Source organism: Phodopus roborovskii, unplaced genomic scaffold, assembly GCF_943737965.1.
Source record: "Phodopus roborovskii unplaced genomic scaffold, PHOROB, whole genome shotgun sequence".
Classification (NCBI taxonomy): Eukaryota; Metazoa; Chordata; class Mammalia; order Rodentia; family Cricetidae; genus Phodopus; species Phodopus roborovskii.
Window position 1 is genome coordinate 219,459 of NW_026126616.1, and position 21,874 is coordinate 241,332.

The window sequence follows — 21,874 nt, forward strand, 5'->3', positions numbered from 1 at the left end:
TAGGTATGTGTGTTCTTTTGCATTGCATTGACACATAAAAACTAAAGTTTCACGCTAGCCCTTTGGGTTTCTAGCTAATTGTAAGAACCTAGTCATTTGGCCAAACAGTCTCTTTCCTGAGGGATATGGATTTTCCAGTTCACCAAATTTGCCACCACTCTCTATTACCTCCCTGACACTAAGGCCAAAGGAGGCACTCAAACATATCACATATGTATTTGGGAACAAACATGAGAAAATAAGAGACTGGAGAACCTTGTATGTTTGGTTCATATGAGTAATAGACTCATATATTTGAAGTAAAAATACCTTCCTTTTCTGTGGACATCAGAGTTTGTAACCTGAACTAAATTACAGAAGGATAAACCCAACATGGAAGATAACGGGTCAAAATGGAACCTGCTACCTCAGATACAAGCTCTTCTGTGTTGTGCACATCTATCCTGAACTTTCCCCTAGGCTCCGAACACCTAGCACCACCTGTGTTAGGTTCTCACAGATCTCAGTCCTTTGGGTAGCTGTTTGTCATCACTAGAGAGAAAGTACAGTGGGATCACTCAATGGTCACATGTTTGACCTGGGACTTCTAGACTATCTAGTGGAGTGAATGGGATTATATGAGATAATGCCACTTTTAATTAAAGGTCTACATCTAAATTGGTCTTCTCATGGGAAAAGTCTCTCCTGCAGCTGACAAGGCTTCTTACTATGCTTTCCAGCAGTCAGTGACAATCTCTGAAGTGACTTTAACTCTGAATTCCAGGCTGAAGCTAAGTCTACAAGGCTGTCTCTAAGTCAGCTGCATCCCAACAGGAAGTCTGGTGGTCACATAGATCACCGAGCTCACTAGAAGTGTTCAGAAAGAAACTTCACCACATTCACACCCACAGATATCCCGCTCTTATCCTATCAGACAATATTGCCAATGAAGTTCCATTCTAAGACTGCCATTGGTGGTGCTAGGTGTTCGGTACTAAACTCTGCCCTCTCCAAGGGAAACGGACACTTCATAGGCACTCACGTGCAAAAGAATAGACACATGCAGTCAGCACTTCACCTTTCCAGGTAAGAGGTCAATCAGGTGATAAACTTGGGGTAGACCTCAGGTCTCCTGCCTGATTGCTCTCTTCACCAAGACCCAAGCAGAGCAGAGACAGGAAGCACTGACTTGTCATCAATATTTAGAATCACCAGTATCCAGGACCCTCCCCTTGGCTACTCCATTATCTCCTACTTCTTTCTGCCTAACAGAAGGAAATGTATTTAGAGGCATCTAGATGGGCAAGAGCAGCCCCTGCTCCTTGTAGAGCCTCCAGAAGGCATGGGATCTGCTCCCAAAGCATCTGCTCTACTGTGACCCCACTCTGCCACACCAGCTCTCCATACTGACAGCCATCGAATGGGAAGTGACCCCCACCACCACCCTGCTTCCCAAATGCTTCTAAGAATGAAAATGGAACAGTTATGGGACCAGTGTAGGAAGCTTTGTTATCTGTATGGGACAATGAAAACATCCCATCACCCCTCAGAGTCCTACTTTCCTCAGTAAAAAGACTTTGAGAACACTGGTATACATACATAGCAGACAGACAGGGCCCTCCTCCCTCCCCCCACACACATACACAAAGACTTTACTATACAGTAGATTCTATGCTAAGCTTTCTTCTTTTCTTTTCTTTTTTTTTTTTTTTTTTTTTTTTTTTTTTTTTTTTTTTTTTTTGGTTCAAGACAGGGTTTCTTTGTAGCTTTGGAGCCTCTCCTGGAACTTGCTCTGTAGACCAGGCTGGCCTCAAACTCACAGAGATCCACCTGTCTGTCTCCCAAGTGCTGGGATTACAGGCGTGCACCAACACTGCCCAGCATCTGTGCTAAGCATCTGACATGAGTTATTTCATCAACCCTAGCTCTCTCCAATTTTACAGATGAGGTAACTGGACCAAAAAACTTTCTGAGGTAGAGCTCCCTGGAGCCAGCATGTCTTCAGAACTGAAGGTGACCCTCAGGGATGAGGTCCAGGTCAGAAGGTAGTCCTCTGGACAGATGAAACCACACCTGTACAGTCTTTGGCACTCATCACTTCCCAGGGCCTAATCTGGGTCTCTGGGACCAATTCAAATTCAACAGTCTTCTCTACAGGTAGCCAAGTTGCCTGGGCCCAGGCTTCTACTCCTGGGAGGATCAAAGCTGGGCAGGGGGTGGAGTGAGGAGACCAAACCCCCTGTAATATTGAAGATCTGTGCTACTAGAGGCATGCACTGCTCAGAGCTTCCCCTCTCTACTCCTGCTCTGCAACCAACCCTACACCTCTCCCCTCCCACATCACTCCAGGGCTGTTTTCCACTAGCTGAATTTTACCATGGCACATGAAACCAAATCATTTTGTTCTCCCTTCCATCCCTTCTTCTGCCAGGTGGGACAGACCTGGTGATACTGGAAGTGCCTAGTATGACACCGCTAGGTGACAAGAAGTTTGTGACGTTAATCAGACTTGCATATTGGGCAGTGCTGTACAGTGTAGAATATTTCTTTTGTGGCAGTCAGACTGTCTTAGCCCTACAGAAAGATTCTTCAGGCCCTTCTGCAGCTCCAGGCATGTTTATTAAGCAAATAAGCAATAAGACCCCTTACTCCCATCACAGCTTGGAGACATCTTGTGGCCTCTCTGCCATATACCATTTAATGAGTCCCTTTAAAGGCCTAGTCTATTGTGCTAATGGTGTTGCACACAAACAAGCTGCTAGACCCAGGCCATATCTTTAACCGTATCCAACCCCATGGGACACAGGAGCTACTAGCTTCTCCACCAGTCCTGGTCACATGTCAGGAGTAATGTCGAAGAGGTAACAAAGGCAGTGACTTACTCAGAGATCCAGAAGCCCTTTTAACACTTCAGTAGGCCACCCCAAAATCTGAGGCTCAGGAGAGCCCAAGTGTCCTTACTTTGGATTGTAATTAATTAGCATATCAGCCAAGATGTGCAACCCATAACTGCTAGCATTATGACAATTTTCCATTTTAACTATTTGTTTACAGGAATGGAGCTGTAATAAGTCTCCAGAAACTGAACCCACTGACAGAAAAGAGGATTTTAAAACAATTATTGCTACCAGGAAGGAAGGAGACAATGGATACAGAGGATAAAGTGCTGAGTTAGGAAGCAGAAATTGTTTGTGAGGCTTGTTCCATTGGGAACCCCAAATAAGTAATGCTAAAATATAATTGAGGGCATCAGGGAAAGTAGGGGCCCAAAAGGCTGGTGATAGGAACTGCCCTGCCTGTCCCAACAGTGTGAGTCAAAGGCCAATATGCCAGAGTTGCAAAGGAACTCCCCAGTTCTAGAGACCTGTGGTCCTCAGTCCATAGGAGCAGAGGCCCTAAGTCTACAGGAGACAATTATTCTGAACACAGGCTGGGTTTCACACATTATACTTTTGAACCTGAGTTCATGCAAAAACAAAAATCCAAACAAGTTTGGATAATGAAAAGAACACCACTTATTATAAAAGCAAAACCCTATAGCTATCTCTAACTAAAGTTGTCGAGAATAACCAGCCAAGGGCTGTGGCTGTCCTACCAATTAAGACCTACTCTTGATATAAAAATAATCCTATTAACTTGGCCTAAATAACCTTAATTTTGTTCCCTTTCAAGAAGATAAAAAGACTGTCCAAAAGCAGAAGTCCTCAGAATACCAAGAAAATGTCTAAAATCGTTTTCCATTTGAGAAAAGCCTGGTATACCCTAGTACAGCACTGTGATATTGCCTCCATGTCTATCCTTCATCCCTCCATTCCTCTAGCTGCACATCTAAAAAGGACAAAGTCAACATGAAACTTTGGAGGGTGGACTGCAGCAAAGATTAAAACACACAATACCATAACTGCTGTCCAAGACTTTCAAATGTATGTTTGCCTTACAGAAATACCCATGAACAGAGCAGAAGACAATTAGTGACTACTTACTTATTCCAACACCCTTCTGAGGTTGACTAGTTCTTAGCTCTCCATAAAGAGAAGATGTCTAAATAAATGAAGGTAGATCTATAGGGATATTATATTGTCATAGTAATATCATCTCAAGTAGTAGTATACATATTATATAGTATAGTTGGATATACCTTAGAGATGGGCTACATGGGTTTAAATACTAGGTTCTGTTACTTACCAGATATAGCATTGAACAAGTTACCTAAATTTTCTGGAGCTTCGGTTTCTTCAGTGAAGATAACAATAGTATACCTGTCTCTTAGAACTGCTGAGAGACTTAACTGAGATAATGCATATTAATTATTAGAATGGTGCCTAGCACATGGTAATCACTCAATTTTAAAACTGTCATTGGGTTTTAAAAGTTATAATCCTATGTAATACTAGAGAGAGAAGAATAAAGTAACCTACCTATACATATATTAGTTGGTAAGACTCTCTAGTGCACATGATAAAATAAAAACAACATTAAGGGCATTCCAGTATTTAATCTTCTAACTCTTTGAGTTTTTAATGGAAAAAAAAAACCACTGTAAGTTTTCTACAGGGATAAAAGAATATATATGGATAATAGAAGTAAATAGCATTGATTGAGGCACTGATCCAAAAGAACTGTCTCTTTATTTGGTTTTTATATAGATGGATGGATGAAGAAATGCTAGATGATAGAAGACAAACAAAAAGAGATAGCTCAATGCTAGATACAAGACACTAGACAGATAATAGGTATACAGGTGGATAGAAATGAATGGACGATTGACACATAGAAAGATGAACATAAAATATACTCATCATCATAACTTTAAATTTAAAAGAATGAATACAAAGGGTCTGAAAAGGTATAAATTACTTGTGTCCTTTCATAATGAGGAGAGTGAAGACTAAAGGGACCCACTAAATGCCTAAAATACAAAGCCAACAAGACCCTGGGGAGGATTTGAGCCCAGCTGTGCCCTTCCCAAGGCCCTTCCCCATCCCACACTGCCTCTTGAGACCACCCAGGAGTTGGATGTGACAAAGGTAGGAAGAAGGGGCCTTCATGTCTATAGAGGTTAAAGTGGCAAAAGGCAAAAGTGACTAGAATTGTACTGTTTTGTTTCTCATTAATGAACCTGTTGGAATGTGTCATTCAGCAGCTTAGCTCAATGGGTCCTGCTGTTCCAGCACAACCAGAGCCACTTCCCAGCCATGTTCTAGTCTTGTCTGCCAGGGACTGGGAAAGGGACAGGGCAGTCAGACGGCACCTACTGCATCCACCAGGAACCCAGTCTGGCTCATGCCTCATTCATCCACCTCCCTTGTGAATCCCTAACTGTTTCCCACAAGCATCCTGAAAGTTTGGTTTGTATTAGCCTCACTCCTCGATGACCTCAGTGACACACAGACAGTCACTTTTTCAAATTGTCCTGGTTCTAAAAACTGGAAAGATAAGGAATTTCCTTGTTTTTTTTTTTTTTTTTTTTTCTGTTGTTTCTGTTATAAAACTATATAATCAGTTCTTCCTTGGCAAACATGATACTTAGTTAAAACCTCTGGCCATTTTAGCTGCCTCCAAAGTTCTGAGAAAAAAACTTTCCTAATCTAGACAAAAACAACTTCTCTTTTGATTCTAGGAACAGATGCCTGCCTTAGGATGCCAAGGGGTCAAGGAGAATTGGAGAGTATCATAACTGTGACTGAATGCATTCCTCACCACTGCTGGGTGGCCTTGCATAAGCATAACCTCATTTATCCTTAGTATTTTCCATCTGAGAAATGTATGCAATACCTACACTTGATATTGCTGTGGAGTTAAGGTAACATCTTTGGAGTGCTTGCACACCAGTGCAGATCTGAAGCTTCCTTCCCTTTCTTCCCCTTGCCCAACAACATTCCTTCTCTGGCCAGGCTTGCCAAGATGCTATTAGCCTTGGTACACATGGTATGAACACTTACACACACACACACACACACACACACACACACACACACACACACACTCTCTCTCTCTCTCTCTCTCTCTGTCTCTGTCTCTCTCTCTCTCTCTCTCCAATTTCCAGAATGCTCTGAGTGTTTTACCCATCCTTTCCTGATCTAATGCTGCCAGAGCATGATCTGTCTGGCCAGGGCTGCCTTCTTCATTCCCAGCACCCACCCCTGTCCCTTCAGAGTCAAGGTTTTGAAGGAGTTTCAGGGGCAATGACTGGTACAGAGAGGGCCCCAAATGAGGTGACTGCTGCCAAGTCCCTTTCTTTGCCCTACCGTGTATCTGATAAGCCTGCATGTAAGTTTATTCTTCTAAACACTTTGATAGGGTGCAGGACCTGCAGTTGCCATAGAAACCCCTTTTAACTCCTCTTCACCCAGAAGGTTGTGCCAGTCCCCTGGGCTTTGGAGAAGAAAGGGATAAAGAGACAGGAGAGGGAAGGCCATTGTGGGATGGTGACGGGGGCTTAGCAAAGGCTAAGCTAGGCATGCTGTGCCCTTCTCTCTGGAAACATGGCATCTGGCCAGGATGAGAATCCATGCAGGAAGCTTCTAGAAGAGGCTGGTGGCAGGCTAGCTTGAGCACACTTAGGGGGCTCCAGTGTCCAGAGGACAGTTGGGAGCCACCTACTGGAGGCCCCATGGTAACTGCTGCTGTTAGGCAGCAGGTCAACAAGCCAGCAGGCCCACACCCACACCTCCCATTTTTAAAAGCATTATCTCATCCCTTGTGCAGTGCACCAAACTAAGGGCCCAGTGAATCTGGATAGCTGCCAGAGAAAATTCTCTCTCTCTCTCTCTCTCTCTCTCTCTCTCTCTCTCTCTCTCTCTCTCTCTCTCTCTGTCTTTCTCTCTCTGCTACTACATAGTTCTGGGTTTGGCATATTTCTTAGTAAGTTAACTTTTCTCTAGAAGTGTATGAAGAGGAAGAAGCTGCTACTTGAGTAAATCCATAGAAATTACAAGAAACTCCATCAGTTCCCACATACAGTAGGGCCCTTATAGAAGCAATGGGCTGATTCCAGGAGAGCCCACTGGGAGCAAGATCTACTGGCTCATTCCTGTTGCCACTTTCCCACAAACTTCAGGGTAAGAACCCCAGGGCAATAGGCACCTGAGATAGAGATGTGATTCCCTGGCTCCCCTACACACACTACAAAACCAAACTGAACACACCTAGCCCATTGGGAAGCGGGAAGGAACACCCAGACTTCACCTGCTAGCTCACAGGCCAGGACCCCGCTCTAAACTGAGCAAAACCAGAAGTCTGCACTAACTAGCTGGGAATGTCACTGCCTGGTGAGAGGAGAGATATGTGGAGAGGAATTTGGGTGGGGGCACTCGGGGGAATGGAGAAAAACTTCCCAGGCCTCCAGCAACCCAAAATGAGTTCCCACCTATCCCAAGGACATGGAAGGGTGTGTGCCTGCGGGTCCCAGGAAACCTCCAACAAGGGTGACTGCAGGTCACACAAACACTCCAGGCAGCCAAATCCACTGACCTGGCCATCATAGCCACCTCCCAGATTTTCCCCTAGGCTTGCCTGGCCCCCAGCAGTGACTCTCCAACCTCAGTAGCCTCCACCCCTCCACCTCCTCACCACAACACACTTGCAGAGTGGAATCCCTCACCCAAGACCAGTGGAAAATTTCCTTCTCCTTTATGACTATACTTAAAACACACATACTCCATTCTTCACCTCTGAATCAACACAGGCCAAGGGCGGCTTCATGTCCCACCCCTGCCATGCAAACACACAGCAGGGACATTGGACCATGTGATTTAGGAGCTAGGGGGAAGAGAGCTTTTCCATCTTCCTCTCCACCTGGGGCCCTCCAAACACAAAGTGTCCCCAGCACTCCTGGAGCCCTCTGGACAGTGGGCTCTGACTCTTATCAAGGCTCTCAAATCAGCGAACAGTCTCTGAGACCATCATTGCAAATGATGAGACCCTTGGCATCTTTGTTCTTGGGGGGGGTACAAATCCATTGCTCACTCTCCCTCTTCATATACATTCAAGAAAGAAAAATAATAATAATAACATTCCTGTGAATTTTCACAGCTCTGTGCTAACTGATCCCCTAGTAACCTTAAGCCCACCATCAATACTCAGATGCAGGTCACCTAGGAAGGGGGGGGTCAAACCTACAGGTTTCTCTTGAGAGAGAGAGAGAGAGAGAGAGAGAGAGAGAGAGAGAGAGAGAGAGAGAGTTAGTTTTAACACCCCTGCCCTGGCCCTCTTTCCAGCCACCCAAACTTGGCAGGCGAGAAGCTCCATTAGCACTTGGTGGGAGAGCCTGAAGCTATGCTGGGTTGGATCTCAAGGAAAAGAATGAAGTTCAAGGGCGCAGGAGATAAGCAATCTCTGAAAGCTAGTTTTCTCTCGCAACTCCGCAGCCCCAGCCCGCCCTCACAAGCTTGCAACTTCTTGCAAAGAGTACTCGAGGTCCCAGCGCTTCAGTTAGAGTTCCAACTTTTCAAAACCTTCTTCGACTCTCCTCCTCCAGCTCTTTTCCCTTCATGAGTCAATGGGGAAATTTTCTAGGTGTCAAGCAGGGACCACTTGCCAGAGACCACTAGGATACTGCTAGGGTTCCCGCTGCAAAGCATCTCCTCTCACAGAGTCCCCGCCCAGGGAAACTGAGTCTGCCACTACAGCGTGAGGCTTGCTTAGGGCCTCCCAGAGCACTTACCGATATCGGAGTTGCAGAAGGCATCCTGGGGATGGCTGGGCGAACATGTGCACGCCTCTGCGCCCCAATGCCCAAGGCTCCAGCAGCCCAGGAGCACCGCAAGCCCAAGCCAGGGAGTCATCGTAGCTGCTGCGGTCCACTGCGGGGACTGCTACTCTTTTCTTCAAAGTTGCCGAATGCTAGCGCGGATACTACAGTCCGAGCTCACTCGCTGGGTCTGACCGTGCACGCTGGGCAACTTTGAGCTCCGGGAAAGTGCCCTCCAAATAGCTCGGCGGGATGGGGTGGGACTCGGCGAAGTGGCCTTGGGTGGCTGGAGCCGGAGTCCGCGGAACCAGCGAGTGGCTTCCGGGAGAAGGATCGGGAACCAGAGCGGAGAAGCAGAAGAAGCTTCCCGGAGCTGGCGGCTGCCCGCTGCCCAGTGTGTGCAGTGTTGAGAGCTGCAGAATGATATAGGGGCTCAAGGGGAACCCAGCCCCTCGGGAGCTCGGGGCCCACCCCCTCCGACCAATAGCAGCGCTGCATTACCTCATCGGCCCTCCAAAAAGGGGGCGGAGCCGGGGGGCTCGGGGCGACAGGGCGGGGCCGGCCCCGACTGTTCAGATCCTTATAGGGAATAATGCGATTGTGGGCACTCGAGTGGGTGGGCTGGGCGCCTCCTGGGTCAGTGTGCGCTGCAAAGGCGCCCTATGGCCCCGTTGTCTTATGCCCACCGGCCCTCCGAACGCCTTCTGCCCAAACAAGTGTCCACTCCTAGCCACCCAGCCGGGCAGCACAATCCCTTCAAGAGACCTAGGTAGCCAGTGTCCTGTGGTCCTTGACCCTACCTCCTGGGAAAGAAAAAAGTCTAAAAGGAAGCCTCGAAGAAAATTTCACCTACCTACCTTCCCTAGAAAGAGCAGGGAGTAAGAGGAAACACTTGGGTAGATGACATTATCTTCTCATCAACACACACACACACACACACACACATGCGTGCGCCTACCTCTACCTTTTGGGACTGGCTATAGTAGTTGTCACTGGGGGTAGATGGAGCTGTGGAAATCATTCAACAACACTGTCCTGGACACCAGACAAAGCCCTTGCAACTAGGTGATTGTACTTGTGCTATGAGGAAACTAGAATAGTTGTAGACCTAGGTTAGAATGACAAAAAGGGTATTGCTCTCTGGAACTGTAAAAGAAGAGTTCTCTGAGATGACATTATGCTAGGAGACTAGCAAGTGGGAAGGCCTGGGTCTTCTTTGGAGGGCAGAATATAGAATAAACAGGGACTATGATAGCAGGGCTCACTGGTGGCAGACAGCAGTCCTTCCTTCACCAAGGAACTCTGAGGTAAAACTGTCCAAAAGTGGAATAAGACCAGGTCCCAGAAAAAACTATCCAGGACCCTGGATGACTAACTGTAACAGAAGATCATTGGTAATGTTGTTACCAGCAGTCTCTTGATTGTGATATGTGCATGTGTGGTATATACACACTATTGTTGTTCTGTCTTTTTGAGACACACAATCTCATTGCGTAGCCCAGGCTGACCTTGAACCCAAGACCCTCCTGTCTCAGCTATCCACTGCTAGTTACAAATATGAGGCACCACACCTGACCTATGCTGTATGTTTGTAAAAGCAGGATTCCATACTCTATTCTTTCTAGTTAGAAAAGGCAAGAACAGGTGTCACATGTACCGCCAGCTAAGGAAACAGGCCCAGAAAGGGGATGCTCCTGTCACAGTCTCTCACTGACTCTTCTTACCAAAAGAGGCAGATGCCCTGGACTCAGCAGCATTCCATCTAACTTATAGGGCTCTTACAGAACTCTCTTCCTTTCTCTCCCGCCTTATGCTGTGTCTGGTTTTCAAGGACATTTGTGTTTCCTACAGAAATGCTGAAAACTTATAAGAAAAAAGGCAAATGTAAGGGAACACCTTGGATTATCCCCAAGAGAGGAGACTGTTTTTAATGGCAGGAGTAGAGAGTATTATGATAACATTATTTCCGATTGCACTGACTTTGTCAGGTTGAGGGAACACCTTGGATTATCCCCAAGAGAGGAGACTGTTTTTAATGGCAGGAGTAGAGAGTATTATGATAACATTATTTCCGATTGCACTGACTTTGTCAGGTTGTTTTGTGTCTTTTATCGGTGTTGGTGCTGTTGTTATTTTGTGATAGTCTTATTATATATGTAGCCTGTGCTGGCCTTGAGCTCTCAATCCTCCTGCCTCAGCCTCCAGAATGCTGTAAACTCCCAGCTTCCACATCTTTCTGCCTTATCCCCACACAGCTCTAAAGCCCCTCCCTCCTTAATTCTGTTCCCTGGTGCTGTGGACCAGGCATTGCTCTTCTAGCTCTTCTCCTGGAATATGGTTGCATTATTTCCCTGACACTTGGAGGCCTGAGCTCTTTGGCCACAATGCTTTTTTAATCCTCAGAAGGTCCCAAGAGACTTGAGTGTAGATATATAACCAGTAACCACTTGAGGCCTGAGCCTTGGGCACCACATGGGGCCATTCAGAGGAAATAGGTTGAATGAGGACATACTTGGTGGGATTTAAGAGACTCGCTGAACCTTGCACAGTGCCAGTCATGTGGAAGGCTTTAGAAGGGCTTGTAGACAAATCCACTTGGGATAAACTTCTTACAGGCTAGAAGCCCTCTCTTCCCTGCTTTCCTATTACAAGACCATTTTGTCCAAAGTGCCATTTGTTTTTCTTCCTAAGGAGAGCATTTTCTGGAACACAAGACAAGGGTCAAGCAGCCACTTTGCTACATGTCACAGAGCAGATTCCTCAGAGAGGCCATCTGAAGTGTGTCTTGTTCTGGCAGCTACTTGCTGTGTGGGTGTCCTTGGATTGTTTTCCCTCCTGAAAGGTGCTAATGTGGGTTTATTTCCTTTTGATCCTTCTACTTTTGCTTTCCCAGAATTTGGGGGCTTCAGAGAACACAAGGAGAATTTTGGCCAGAAGTCTTCTCTTTTGCCTGGGCTAAGATGTTCATCACTGCCCAGCCCTGCAAGGTCAGCTTAGTCATGACCCTGGGAACAAGAGCCAGGTACTCTGTGAGTCCTAGTGTGGATCTTACAGCAGGTAGACCTTGCAATATCCCCTGGACATTAGGTTGTCTGTTTAGTGAACAAGATTGAGTGGACTTGGAGCTTGGGTAAGAGTGGAGATAATGGGTCTCCTTCTTTCTTCTGATAGCTGAAAACAATGGCAGATTTACAAATCTGGGGTAAGCTGAAGAAGCTTCAACCAACACCTGACTTGTCATCACACCTACCAGGCTCACCTAGTCTCTCTGTTGGAACAGTTCTAGGAAGCCGAGGGCATGCCCACTACCTGTGTATCAGGTTTCAGAGGGTAGAGCCTATAGAAGGTATTTGCTTAGACATCTAAAGATAACAGAGTCACTCAGACTGCTCATCTTCACCCAAGAAGCTTTGGGTGAAAGAACTTACCAGCATCCCACAGGCTATTGTGAGCACTGATTCCTTAGCTTCTATCTGCATCCCATCCACAGGGCTGTTGTCCAGGCTAGGACATGTGACAAATGTATTTCCACACCCCATACCCCGACTATACAAACAGATCCTTTTAAGCTGACCAGCATTTTATAGTACTATGTAACTAAGAGGGTATTGCCTGTTTGTGTTTCCCTTTCTGTCTTATTTTACCTTTGCAAACCTGTTACAGAAATGGCTGCTATATAGCCCAGTGAACAAGTCACTTCCCTTGTTCAGGTACAAATCTCCATGTTTATTGGATAAAAAATTAAACTGTATGATTCCCAGCAAGGTGCCCCCTAGTAATTTTTAAAAATGTCTATTATTCCCTGGGAGATTCTCAAAGATGAGGTAAATGGTGGTAAGGAAGATAGATCTCACCATGTGAGCAGGTTTAACACCAAACTAACATGCCCAAGACTGATTCCCTGCTCTCCTGTCCTACTCTGCCTTCCAAGACACAGGGCTTAAAACAAAGAATGCCAGTGCAGGCTGTGAGGATAACAGGGCAGAAGAATCTTGGGGTCTTGTTTCTGACGGAGCCTCTTGTAGTCACCAATTCATCTTTCTGTTTGTCTTTTGGGTTGGAAGCATTAAAGGGTCGGGAACAAAATTTACTGGTCTCTCATGTCCTCCCAGTCTCAATTTAGATATTACCTCCTTAGCATAGCCTCTTCATTCGCCTCTTCAAGATTCCTTACCGCATCTTGTAGCTGACTCACCTGAGCAGCTTCTTCCTGAAGTGTAAGCCCATAGGATAGCATATTGACTACAGGGTTCATTTCCATTATGGTCTCTTGGATCCAAAGGTCGGTACTAGTCCTGCTGCCCAGTGTTGGGCTTGAAGGTGGCCGCTCCTCTGAGGGGCTCATCGAGCCTATCCCTCTGGCTAATGCCAGGGGGCGCTGTAAGCCAGAAAACACTGGTTCTCTGAACCTTTAGCCTGCGAGACTCTTTGAGAAGACAAGAGAGGGACAAGTCCACACCAGGTAGTGGGGTGCGGGTGCCAGAGTGGGCAAAGCGAACTTTTCCCGTCTGATACCTACAATGCTCCCAGTCAACATCGCGTCTGGTTCCACAGCTGCCCAGAGCTCTTCCACTCCTGGCTGAGGCTTACTTGGGAAGTGACACACTTGTAAATCGCTGATTTGGGGGCCATAGGGAGGTCTGGGAACACAGCAAACTTTGCCACAGTCCACTATTCCAAGTGGCACTCTGGAAGTTCAACCCGGAGAAGGTGCTGACAAACCTAAGTCACGATCACTGCCACATAAGAAAGCACCTTAGCTTCCCCATCCCCCAGACCCTAACCACAATGCCTTTCCCCAAACCCACAGTCCATGTGAAAGTCATTACATTCAAAATAGCCTTTTCCGAGCAACAGACAGCCTGGTCCACCCATCACCAGGAGCCCTAGCCAGACCCTCAGCAGAGTGGGGCAATTAGGAGCCTAAGAAGGTGGGTACTTCAGGTTCACTCTGTGCCTGGTACCAGCAGGGAGTAAACACCTTTCGCGGCTTCCATCTGGAACCAATTTCATGGCAGTAAAACTGTAGGGCGTTTCTCACCCCAGCTCCCCCACCCCTAGCCCTGCCAGGGACATGAAGACCCCTCTGTACGGTCTCTGGCTGTGTTCACGTGAATGCTGAGGTTTTCACATTTCTTTCCATAGACAGCTATTCCCAGGAATTTTAAGCCAGAGAACACATGTGTGTGGTAGAGACATTTTGTGTCCTGTGTTTTCTGGGGTGGTGGGAAATGGGAAGTAGAGTTAAATAGTCCAATTCTTGGTTTTCATTTAATGGTTGTATGTTCAGGCAGCCAGTTATTTCTGTAAAGGATAATGTGAGATGCTGGAGAGCTTCCCCGCAAGCCTGGTTTAATGTGTTCCTTATGCCCTTGGGGTTCCTGCACTTTGCCTTTAACAATGAGGAGTTAGCTGCTCTGTGACTTCTCTGAAGGTCTGGGGCCTAGCCCCCACAGGGTTGTCTCAGTCATCCATCATTGCAGGGGCTCAGGGAAAGAATGAGGTGGGTGTATGGTCAGGCTCCTACCACCCTGGCTGGAAAGTATGTTTCTGCAAAGGCAGTGTGAGCTCACCTTGGTGGAGGCTGATGCAACTGTAACTGGCTTATCCTGTGGTGGAGAGTCCAAAGGGTCTGGACACTATCACTTTCTACCTGTCTTCAGGTACCTTCTACCTCGGTGGCAGACTCCAAGTTCTTCAGTTTTCTGTGCTTAGCTCCTTGCCTTCCCTTTTAGCATCCCCTGTCACCTTGCTTAATCCCCACTTCTCTCCTGCCTTGACTGGCCAATGTGCTGTCTGCACTGGAATGAGATTGACAAGGCAACAATGTCCCTCTGGTCTCCTGACCTCCCTGTCTATACCCCTGTGACAATTTTACTTGCAAATTCAATGACCTAATCAGCCTCAAGTTGTCCTGAACTCACTGTCTTCTTCCTTCTGTCGCTTCCAGCATTACTCATTCCTTCTAATGACATCACCATTCACCATGTCCTAGAGAGCCTTGAACTGGACATCTCTACTACCCATCCCTCTTTCCCACCCCCACTATTCCCACCCTTGATTGTACCCTGGAGATTCTTTCCAGACAGTGTCAACAGTCTTATAACTGGCCCTGAGTCCTTTTCTGTTGGGTTCCTCTCTTGCCTTGCAGCTACCCAGCATCTTCTCAAATATCACCCCAAAGCCATGCTAGGCTTTGCTTCAAGCCATCCATTCACATTCCATGGCTTTCTGAATGAAGTCTCAAACCCCAAAGACATACAAGTTCTTGTCTGTTCTGCCTCTTCCTGTGGCACCAGGCTGCAACTGGAGGTTATACCATTCATATAGAATATCATGTGACTGCCACCCGACAGTTATACAGCAGCAGACCTCTCCTTAGCCTTGTCCTAAGTCTCTGTTACCTCATTGACATCATTGCATCATTTTATGGCCCCTGCCCTCCCTCCTCCATCTTATCTGCCAGGAACCAGCCAGAACCACCAGCTTCAGAATGTCTGTTGATTGTCTTGCTTCTCCTCTATGCCCCACTTACAATGCATTCCTCTGGGAGCCCCCTCAGTTTCTGCTGCTCCTAGTGGTTGAAACATCTCATTCTCCTCTAGACCCAAGCAAACCTGGGTGCTTCTCAAATGCTCAAATGCAGCACCTGCACACGGTAGGCACTTAGCAAATACTGAAAGAAGAGACTAGCCAATGGCTTGAGGAGAAAGTGTGGGGGGGCAGGCAGGTATCAGTATCACCATCACAGATCCACCATGAGAGGTTCTAGGATCCAGCTCCTTAAACTTGGATTCTCAGAGAGGTTCCCAGAGTTGAGAAGTCTCAGAGGTACAACCATTTCATGAGAGCCGGCCAGACAGCCAGCCAACCAGCCAGCCACAATGCCACTGTCCTTGCTGACTAAGAGGTAGACTGAGAACCCATGTTAATGGAACCCCTTATTATTCTGATCCTTGAAGAGAGCCCCATATGTCCTTACCAGAAGAACATGTTGGGTTGGTGGGTGTGGAATTAGAATATGGATTGAGGTCCTAAGAGGAACTTCTGGACAAAACACTTTGAAATTTTTCTTTTTAAATTACATATGTTTAAATTTATTATATGTGTATGCCTGTGTGTAACACAGCATATATGTCACAGTCAGAGGACAACCTGTGGGAGGTGGCTTTCTCTTTCCAGCATTAGGGTCCTAGTTATGAAACTTGTGTTGTTAGTGTTAAGTGTATTTGCTCCCTAAGTCAGCTCACCAGCCCTTTAATTTTCTTTCTGGTGGAAGCAGGTTCCACTGATCAAAGCCCATCTTACTGGATGCTGATGATGGCTGGGCTCACAGCACCAACTGTGGTCTGTTAGATCATAATCCTTTGCTTAAGTTTAGTCATGCCTTCATCTTTCTGTAGACATTTTTGGCTCTGGAAATACTGCAATTTATTAGCTTCTGGATTGTTTTCAGGTATTTTTGATGGAAACAAAATAACTAAAACTGAAACTTCTAGAAGAACAGCCTATTCTTGCCATCATGTAGATTTCTTTGAACTTGACCCTGGGGTCTTGTGTTTAAAAGCAGTGTCTCTCAAGACATCCTTGATGACAATGAAATTGCCCAAGAGGTCTTTCACAAAGTGTGTTGTAGGCATGAGGTAACATTTTTTTTTTAAATACACTTCTACAAAGAGCTTGTGCTTTGATGTCTTCTTCAGCCTTCCCAACCCTAAATAATAGGTATTTTATGTGTATGTAGAGGGGTCATACATGGTGTGGAGGACCAAGGTTGACAAGAATTGTCTTTCTATATCACTCTTCAGCTTATTCTTTGAGATAGTGTCTCTCTTTGACCCAGAAGCTCACTGATTCAATTGGGCTGACCAGCCAGTGAGCTGCATGGACCTGCTTGTCTCTGCTTTCCCAGCAATGAGATTAAAGGCATGTGCCATGCCCAGACTACTTCTATTCTTGCTACTTCTCTGACTTCAGGTGCCCATGCCTACATAGCAAGCACTTTGTCTGTGGGGCCATGTCCCCATCCCTGGATGCCAACTTTATAATCAAGGAAACTGAGACTCAATGAAGATACTTTGCTATTGTTTTTCTTCCCTCCATATCCATTTTTTTAGGTCTTTTTTTCAGCATTTCCAATGCTTTGACCATTTTCCTCCTTTCACTCTGCCCTCTTCTTTCTTTGGTACTGAAAATGAGGTCCTGGAACCCTGGGATGTGCCAGGCTGGCTGACATTGGTTCACTGATACATGTTCTAGAGTTCTCTGAATCAGTTGTAAAAGATAATCATGATTAAAATTGCAATTCCAAAAACCAGTAATTAAATAAATTTTATTTAAAGCAAGGGCAATTAACATTAAATTTCATCATTTCCTAATCACAGATACTCCTTGACTTATAATAAGGATATATCCAAATAAACTCATCATTGATTAAAAATATCATAATCCTAACGGCATGTAATGTACCTGACCCACCAAACATAAGAACCGAGCTACAGAGATGCTGTAGAATGTCAGTGCTCACTATCCTGATGGGGGCCTTTTAGGGTTTGTGCTCACTGCTCCTGCCCAGCATATCAAGAGGAGTTTTATTGAGCTTCAGTAGCTCAGAAAATGCTGAAAAATGCAAAATCTGGAGAATGGTTTCTACTGAGCAAGTATCATTTCCCCATCATCTTAAAGTTAAAAAGGAATAAAATCATGAGTCAAGCCATCAGAAGCCTCACATTCATGGCTCTAAGCTTGTTTCCATTGATTCTTCTCTGCGTGGTGGTGACATTACACAATGCTCTGCTCTTGTGCTTTTCTCAATTCTGCAGTCAGTGACAGTGCAGTGTAACTAGGAACTGGTCATGATGGGAGTATTTACACCACAGACATTGGTCAACATTACAAAGCAGGGTCTTCTTAAATATTCACAAGTTCAATGTTGCTATTTCTTAACTATAAAAACCTGGGTATGTAATTTTACCTCCTCATGCTTCAGTGTCCTTGTCTGTAATATTGAGACATCAAAAGGATGTTGTAGAATGCTGGACACTACCTTAGCATCATTGAACAGCCACTGTCAACATTGTTATTTAGTCAGGGTGTCATCAAGCACTGTCTCCCTCCTGAGCCAGATGCCATTCATACAGGATGACCCAACTTGAAATGTATCACGCCATTTGGACTGTCACTTTCTGGTTATATTAGTTACTTCTCCCTCACCAGGTACCTGACAAAAGTGATTTAAGTGAGGAAAGATTTGTCTTGGCCCCATCATGACAGGGAAGGTATGGTGTCCAGGAGGCTTTCTCTACAGGAACAGGAGTTCGTGCCGTGACTTGTTATATCTTGGAGGCTTGGAAAGCAGAGTCACCTGCATGGCCCACCTTCATCAATCCAATTCTGTAAGGTAGGCCCCATGTCTCCCAGGTTCTAGAACCTTCTGGGGACCAAATGTTCAAATATATAAACTGTGGAGGACATTTCACGCTCTACCCACAATGCTGTGCGCTGCCCATCTTTACCCAGTGTGAGGACTGGCTTGGGTTAGTTGAATTTTCAGTTCTGAGCACTTAATACAGTGCCTGACACACAACATGTCCTTGCCAAGCTGAGGTTGGGTTTGGGTAATGAAGTGATCAGAGGTTGCTGAAGACTCGGAAGGAGTGGGAGGATTCTCCAACCACATAGCAGGTTGGAGATACTCTAAGTATTTCCTTTCCACACTAGAGAATGGCTGTAATACTGTGACTGGGTCCGTTCTTTTTCTCAGAATCACATGGAGAAGTCATTTTCATGCTTCCAAAGCTGAAAGCCCCCTGACCTGGTGCCCAAAGAGACCCACATTGCCTACTGGTCCCTGCTTTGTCACCACACTCTCTGCATGTGTGATACAGAGCCTGGTGAAGTCTTCAGCCTGTCCAGAGAAGCATGACCAGTGACTTTCCAAACTGGTTGAAGGTGCCTGGAACTTCTGCTTCAAGAATTTACAAGGAAAAGAAAAGAATCTGATATCATATCAACATGTGCTAGAAGAGACTAAGGCCTGGGAGCCTGTGATTGGAGACAAGTGGCAGGAAGGAGGGAGAACTTGAGGCATGGTGAAATAATTTTTTTCTTTTTGGTCTGTTGTTTCTTAGAATAAATGCGTTTCTGGCTTATGCAACTCCCAGTAATTAAAATGGCTGGAATACTTTGCATTTTTACAGTAACTTGAAGGCGGCTCAGAGGCCTTGAGCTGGAGTTGGAGCCAACTCGTGGGGGGCCTGGCAATCCTATGATGCCTGTCCCTTGGCAGGGTAGAGGTGCTGGCATCTAGCTAGAGAGAGGAAGTGAAAGGGGTTGTGATTTGTGTCAACATCTCTCCCCTTTCCCTGGACAGGCACCCAGGTGTATTGCCCCAAGAAGGAAGGTTGCCAAGGGCCACTCATTTTCTGAAAGTCAGGTGATAAGTGATAATGCCTGGGGCTGAAAAGGAATTTCAGGTGATAAGGTTTCCCTTTCCAATACTTCCTGTGTATCACACCCTATAGTAAGAACCAATACAGTTTTTGCTTTAAAAATTAGATGAACACAGGCCTAGTGGTGCATGTCTGTATTACCAGCTACTCCTGAGTCAGAAGTAGGATTCCAAGATCAAGGCATTACCAGTCGGTCTTCCCACCACTCCCGGTGACTGTGGGTATTTAGTTCTTCTGCCTCACAAGGTCTAGATCAGAGATCTGTATACACTAGACACTCAAACCCCATGTTTGTGTGAGTGAGAGTGTTTGCATGCCTGTGTTCTCTTAGGCCAAGAGGAAATGATCGTCATTATTTTGAGGGCAGACTTCCTGCAGTATGCTTAGGCCTACTGTGATTTGCTATTCTACTGAAGGACTTGAGGGGCAAGTCCCCATTGTGATTAGTTCCTCTGATTTCTGTGAGTTCAGGCATTGCTTCACAATGTCTTTTATGGGACTAAAACCAAGATGGTACCCAGGGCTCCCATCTCCTCTGGGACTCCAATGAGGAAGGACCTGTTTCCCTGTTCATGTAATTGCTGCCAACTCTCAGCTCCTTGGTGTACTTGGTCCCCAGCTAAGGGAACTATTTGGGAAGGATTAGGAGCTGTGGCCTTGTTAGAGAAGGTGTGTCCCTGGGGAGTGGGCTTTGAGGTTTCAAAAGCTTCATGCTGTTCCTATTGCTCTCTTTGTGCCTCTCTGTAGTGGATCAAGACGTGGTCTCTCAGCTGTTCCTTCTCTTACTTTCATGGGCTCCAAACCTCTGAAGCCATGAGCCAAATTAAATGCTTCCTTTTACAAGTTGCCTTGGTCATTGTGTTTTATCACAACAATAGAAAGGTAACTACAACACCAATTTTCTCCCTTGTTGTGGTCTGGCATGCCTCAGTGATCCCTTGCCATGTGAGTCTCTTCATACACAGCTTCACTGTGTGACAAGTTCCTTCCTCAAAGCCAGCATGAAAGGAAGTCTTTCAAACTGGGCATCACAGTCATGTTCACAGACGCAGGCATTGCATCTTGTCACTCTAGCCATGGTCTATTCATGCCACAATAACTGCCACACTCGGGAAAAGGGAATTACACAGAACATGGGTACTAAGAACAAGATTCATGGTGATTACAAGAGCTCACTCTCCAGACAGAGGAATTCGAATAGGGAAAGCCCTGGACACTGGAGTTCTGGGAGTTGTAAATACTTGCTGTGGTTGGGGCAGTAAAGCATTGTTAGCTCTTTTTAAGTCAGATGTTTTCTTGTTTGTTTGTTTGTTTTCATTAAACTAGCAGCCTCAGGGCTTGATTTGGTTTGAGCACAACATTGTTTTTTGACAGACATTCAGAAAATTTCACACTCCCAAATTCTCCTGAAACCTAGGGAGCTCTGGATGGGCCTACAGGACTTCATCCACTGGGGTTAGAAGCAGCTGCCCAGGTCACACAACAAGTATAATCTGCTTACCACAGCCCATTTGTCTCCACCTCTCTGCCAGGATGCCACAGGCTGTTGTTTCTTATTCTTCCCATGTGCAGGCCCATGTGCTGCATCATGAACCCCTGGGAGAAGCACCCAGGCAACTTAGACCTGCTGTCAAGGCAGAAGCTGAAGACAATGCAGGCCTTAGTGATCATCCAAGGGACCCCAGATACAGGAATGGAGTAGAGAACAAGTGTCCAGGGTCAGGGCTAGCCTCCATTGAGAGCTGAGGCAGGTTACCTCTCCCTGTGGGTCATTTGTTCCTAGACCAGCTGACAGGGAAGATTAGGAGATTCACATGGCTTCCCAGAAAATGGAGAAACAAACATATGACCCCTTCAGGGTCCAGTCCCACAGACAGAGGGAAGCCAGTTTCCTTCTGTAGGCATGTGAAGGCCTGGAGTCCTGTCTGTTTTCCTTCTTGCCATGGAATTTTCCCTTCAGGAACAATTTTGCAAGAGGAAAGCCAGCCCTCTGAGATGGTGGAAGGGGAAAAAAGTGTCCCTGTGAGGTATGGAGCCCATTCATTTGCACTGCTAAAAATGACAGCTATTCTGTAATGGACTAAAGAGAAAGAGGAAGGAAGTGTGTGTTGCTGCAGATCCACACAGAACACTAAGATTCTCTAACCCAGGAATTCCAGGAGGCCCCAGAGAAGGGAAACCATCAGAGAGCAAATTAGAAGGCCATTAAATATGAAGTATACTGTGGGCTTGGTTCAACGAATCAACAGTGAACATAAAAACTGGTACTTAGGTTGTGAATACTATGGGCCAGACATGGACAAATCCATTAAGTCTCAACCTAGCCCTGTGAGGTTAGTGCATAACCCTTTCTAGTTTGTGGGTGAAGAAACTAAAATCCAGAAAGGTTAGGGAATATGCCTAAGGCCACATAGCTCATCTATGTCAGGGTCCAAGAGAGCCATTCAATCCTGCTTTAAGATCTGGACTTTCAATTGATACTTAGTCCATTATACAAGGATATATTAGCACAATAGGGAAATAAGGAAAGATGACAAAGTCAGGAGAAAGGTCTTCCCAGCTAGTGTGCTTGTTGCTACAGGGCCTTGTGCAAGATTGTGAGCCTCTGTGTCTTACATGGCTTATTGTCTTCAACCTTCCAATCAGAGCTGGCTTCCATCAGTCTATGGATCTGGGTCCTGGAGGACAATTACAAGTTTGTTCATTGTCTTTCTAAATTCCCATCGGATCTTCCAAAGGCCAATGGCTGGTA

General features: G+C 45.9%; 2 protein-coding genes across 2 annotated transcripts in view; one reads left to right on the forward strand and one right to left on the reverse strand.

Moving 5' to 3' along the window:
* The window catches only part of Timp3 (TIMP metallopeptidase inhibitor 3), a 43,448-nt gene extending 34,364 nt beyond the window's left edge, over window positions 1-9,084 (reverse strand). Inside the window, exon 1 of the mRNA XM_051206243.1 lies at window positions 8,645-9,084. Coding sequence (XP_051062200.1) covers window positions 8,645-8,765 — 121 coding nt within the window. The 5' untranslated portion in view covers window positions 8,766-9,084. The remainder of the gene's footprint in view (window positions 1-8,644) is intronic.
* Window positions 1-21,874, forward strand: part of Syn3 (synapsin III) — a 320,810-nt gene that overhangs the window by 133,850 nt on the left and 165,086 nt on the right. The gene's annotated exons all lie outside the window — the stretch shown is intronic.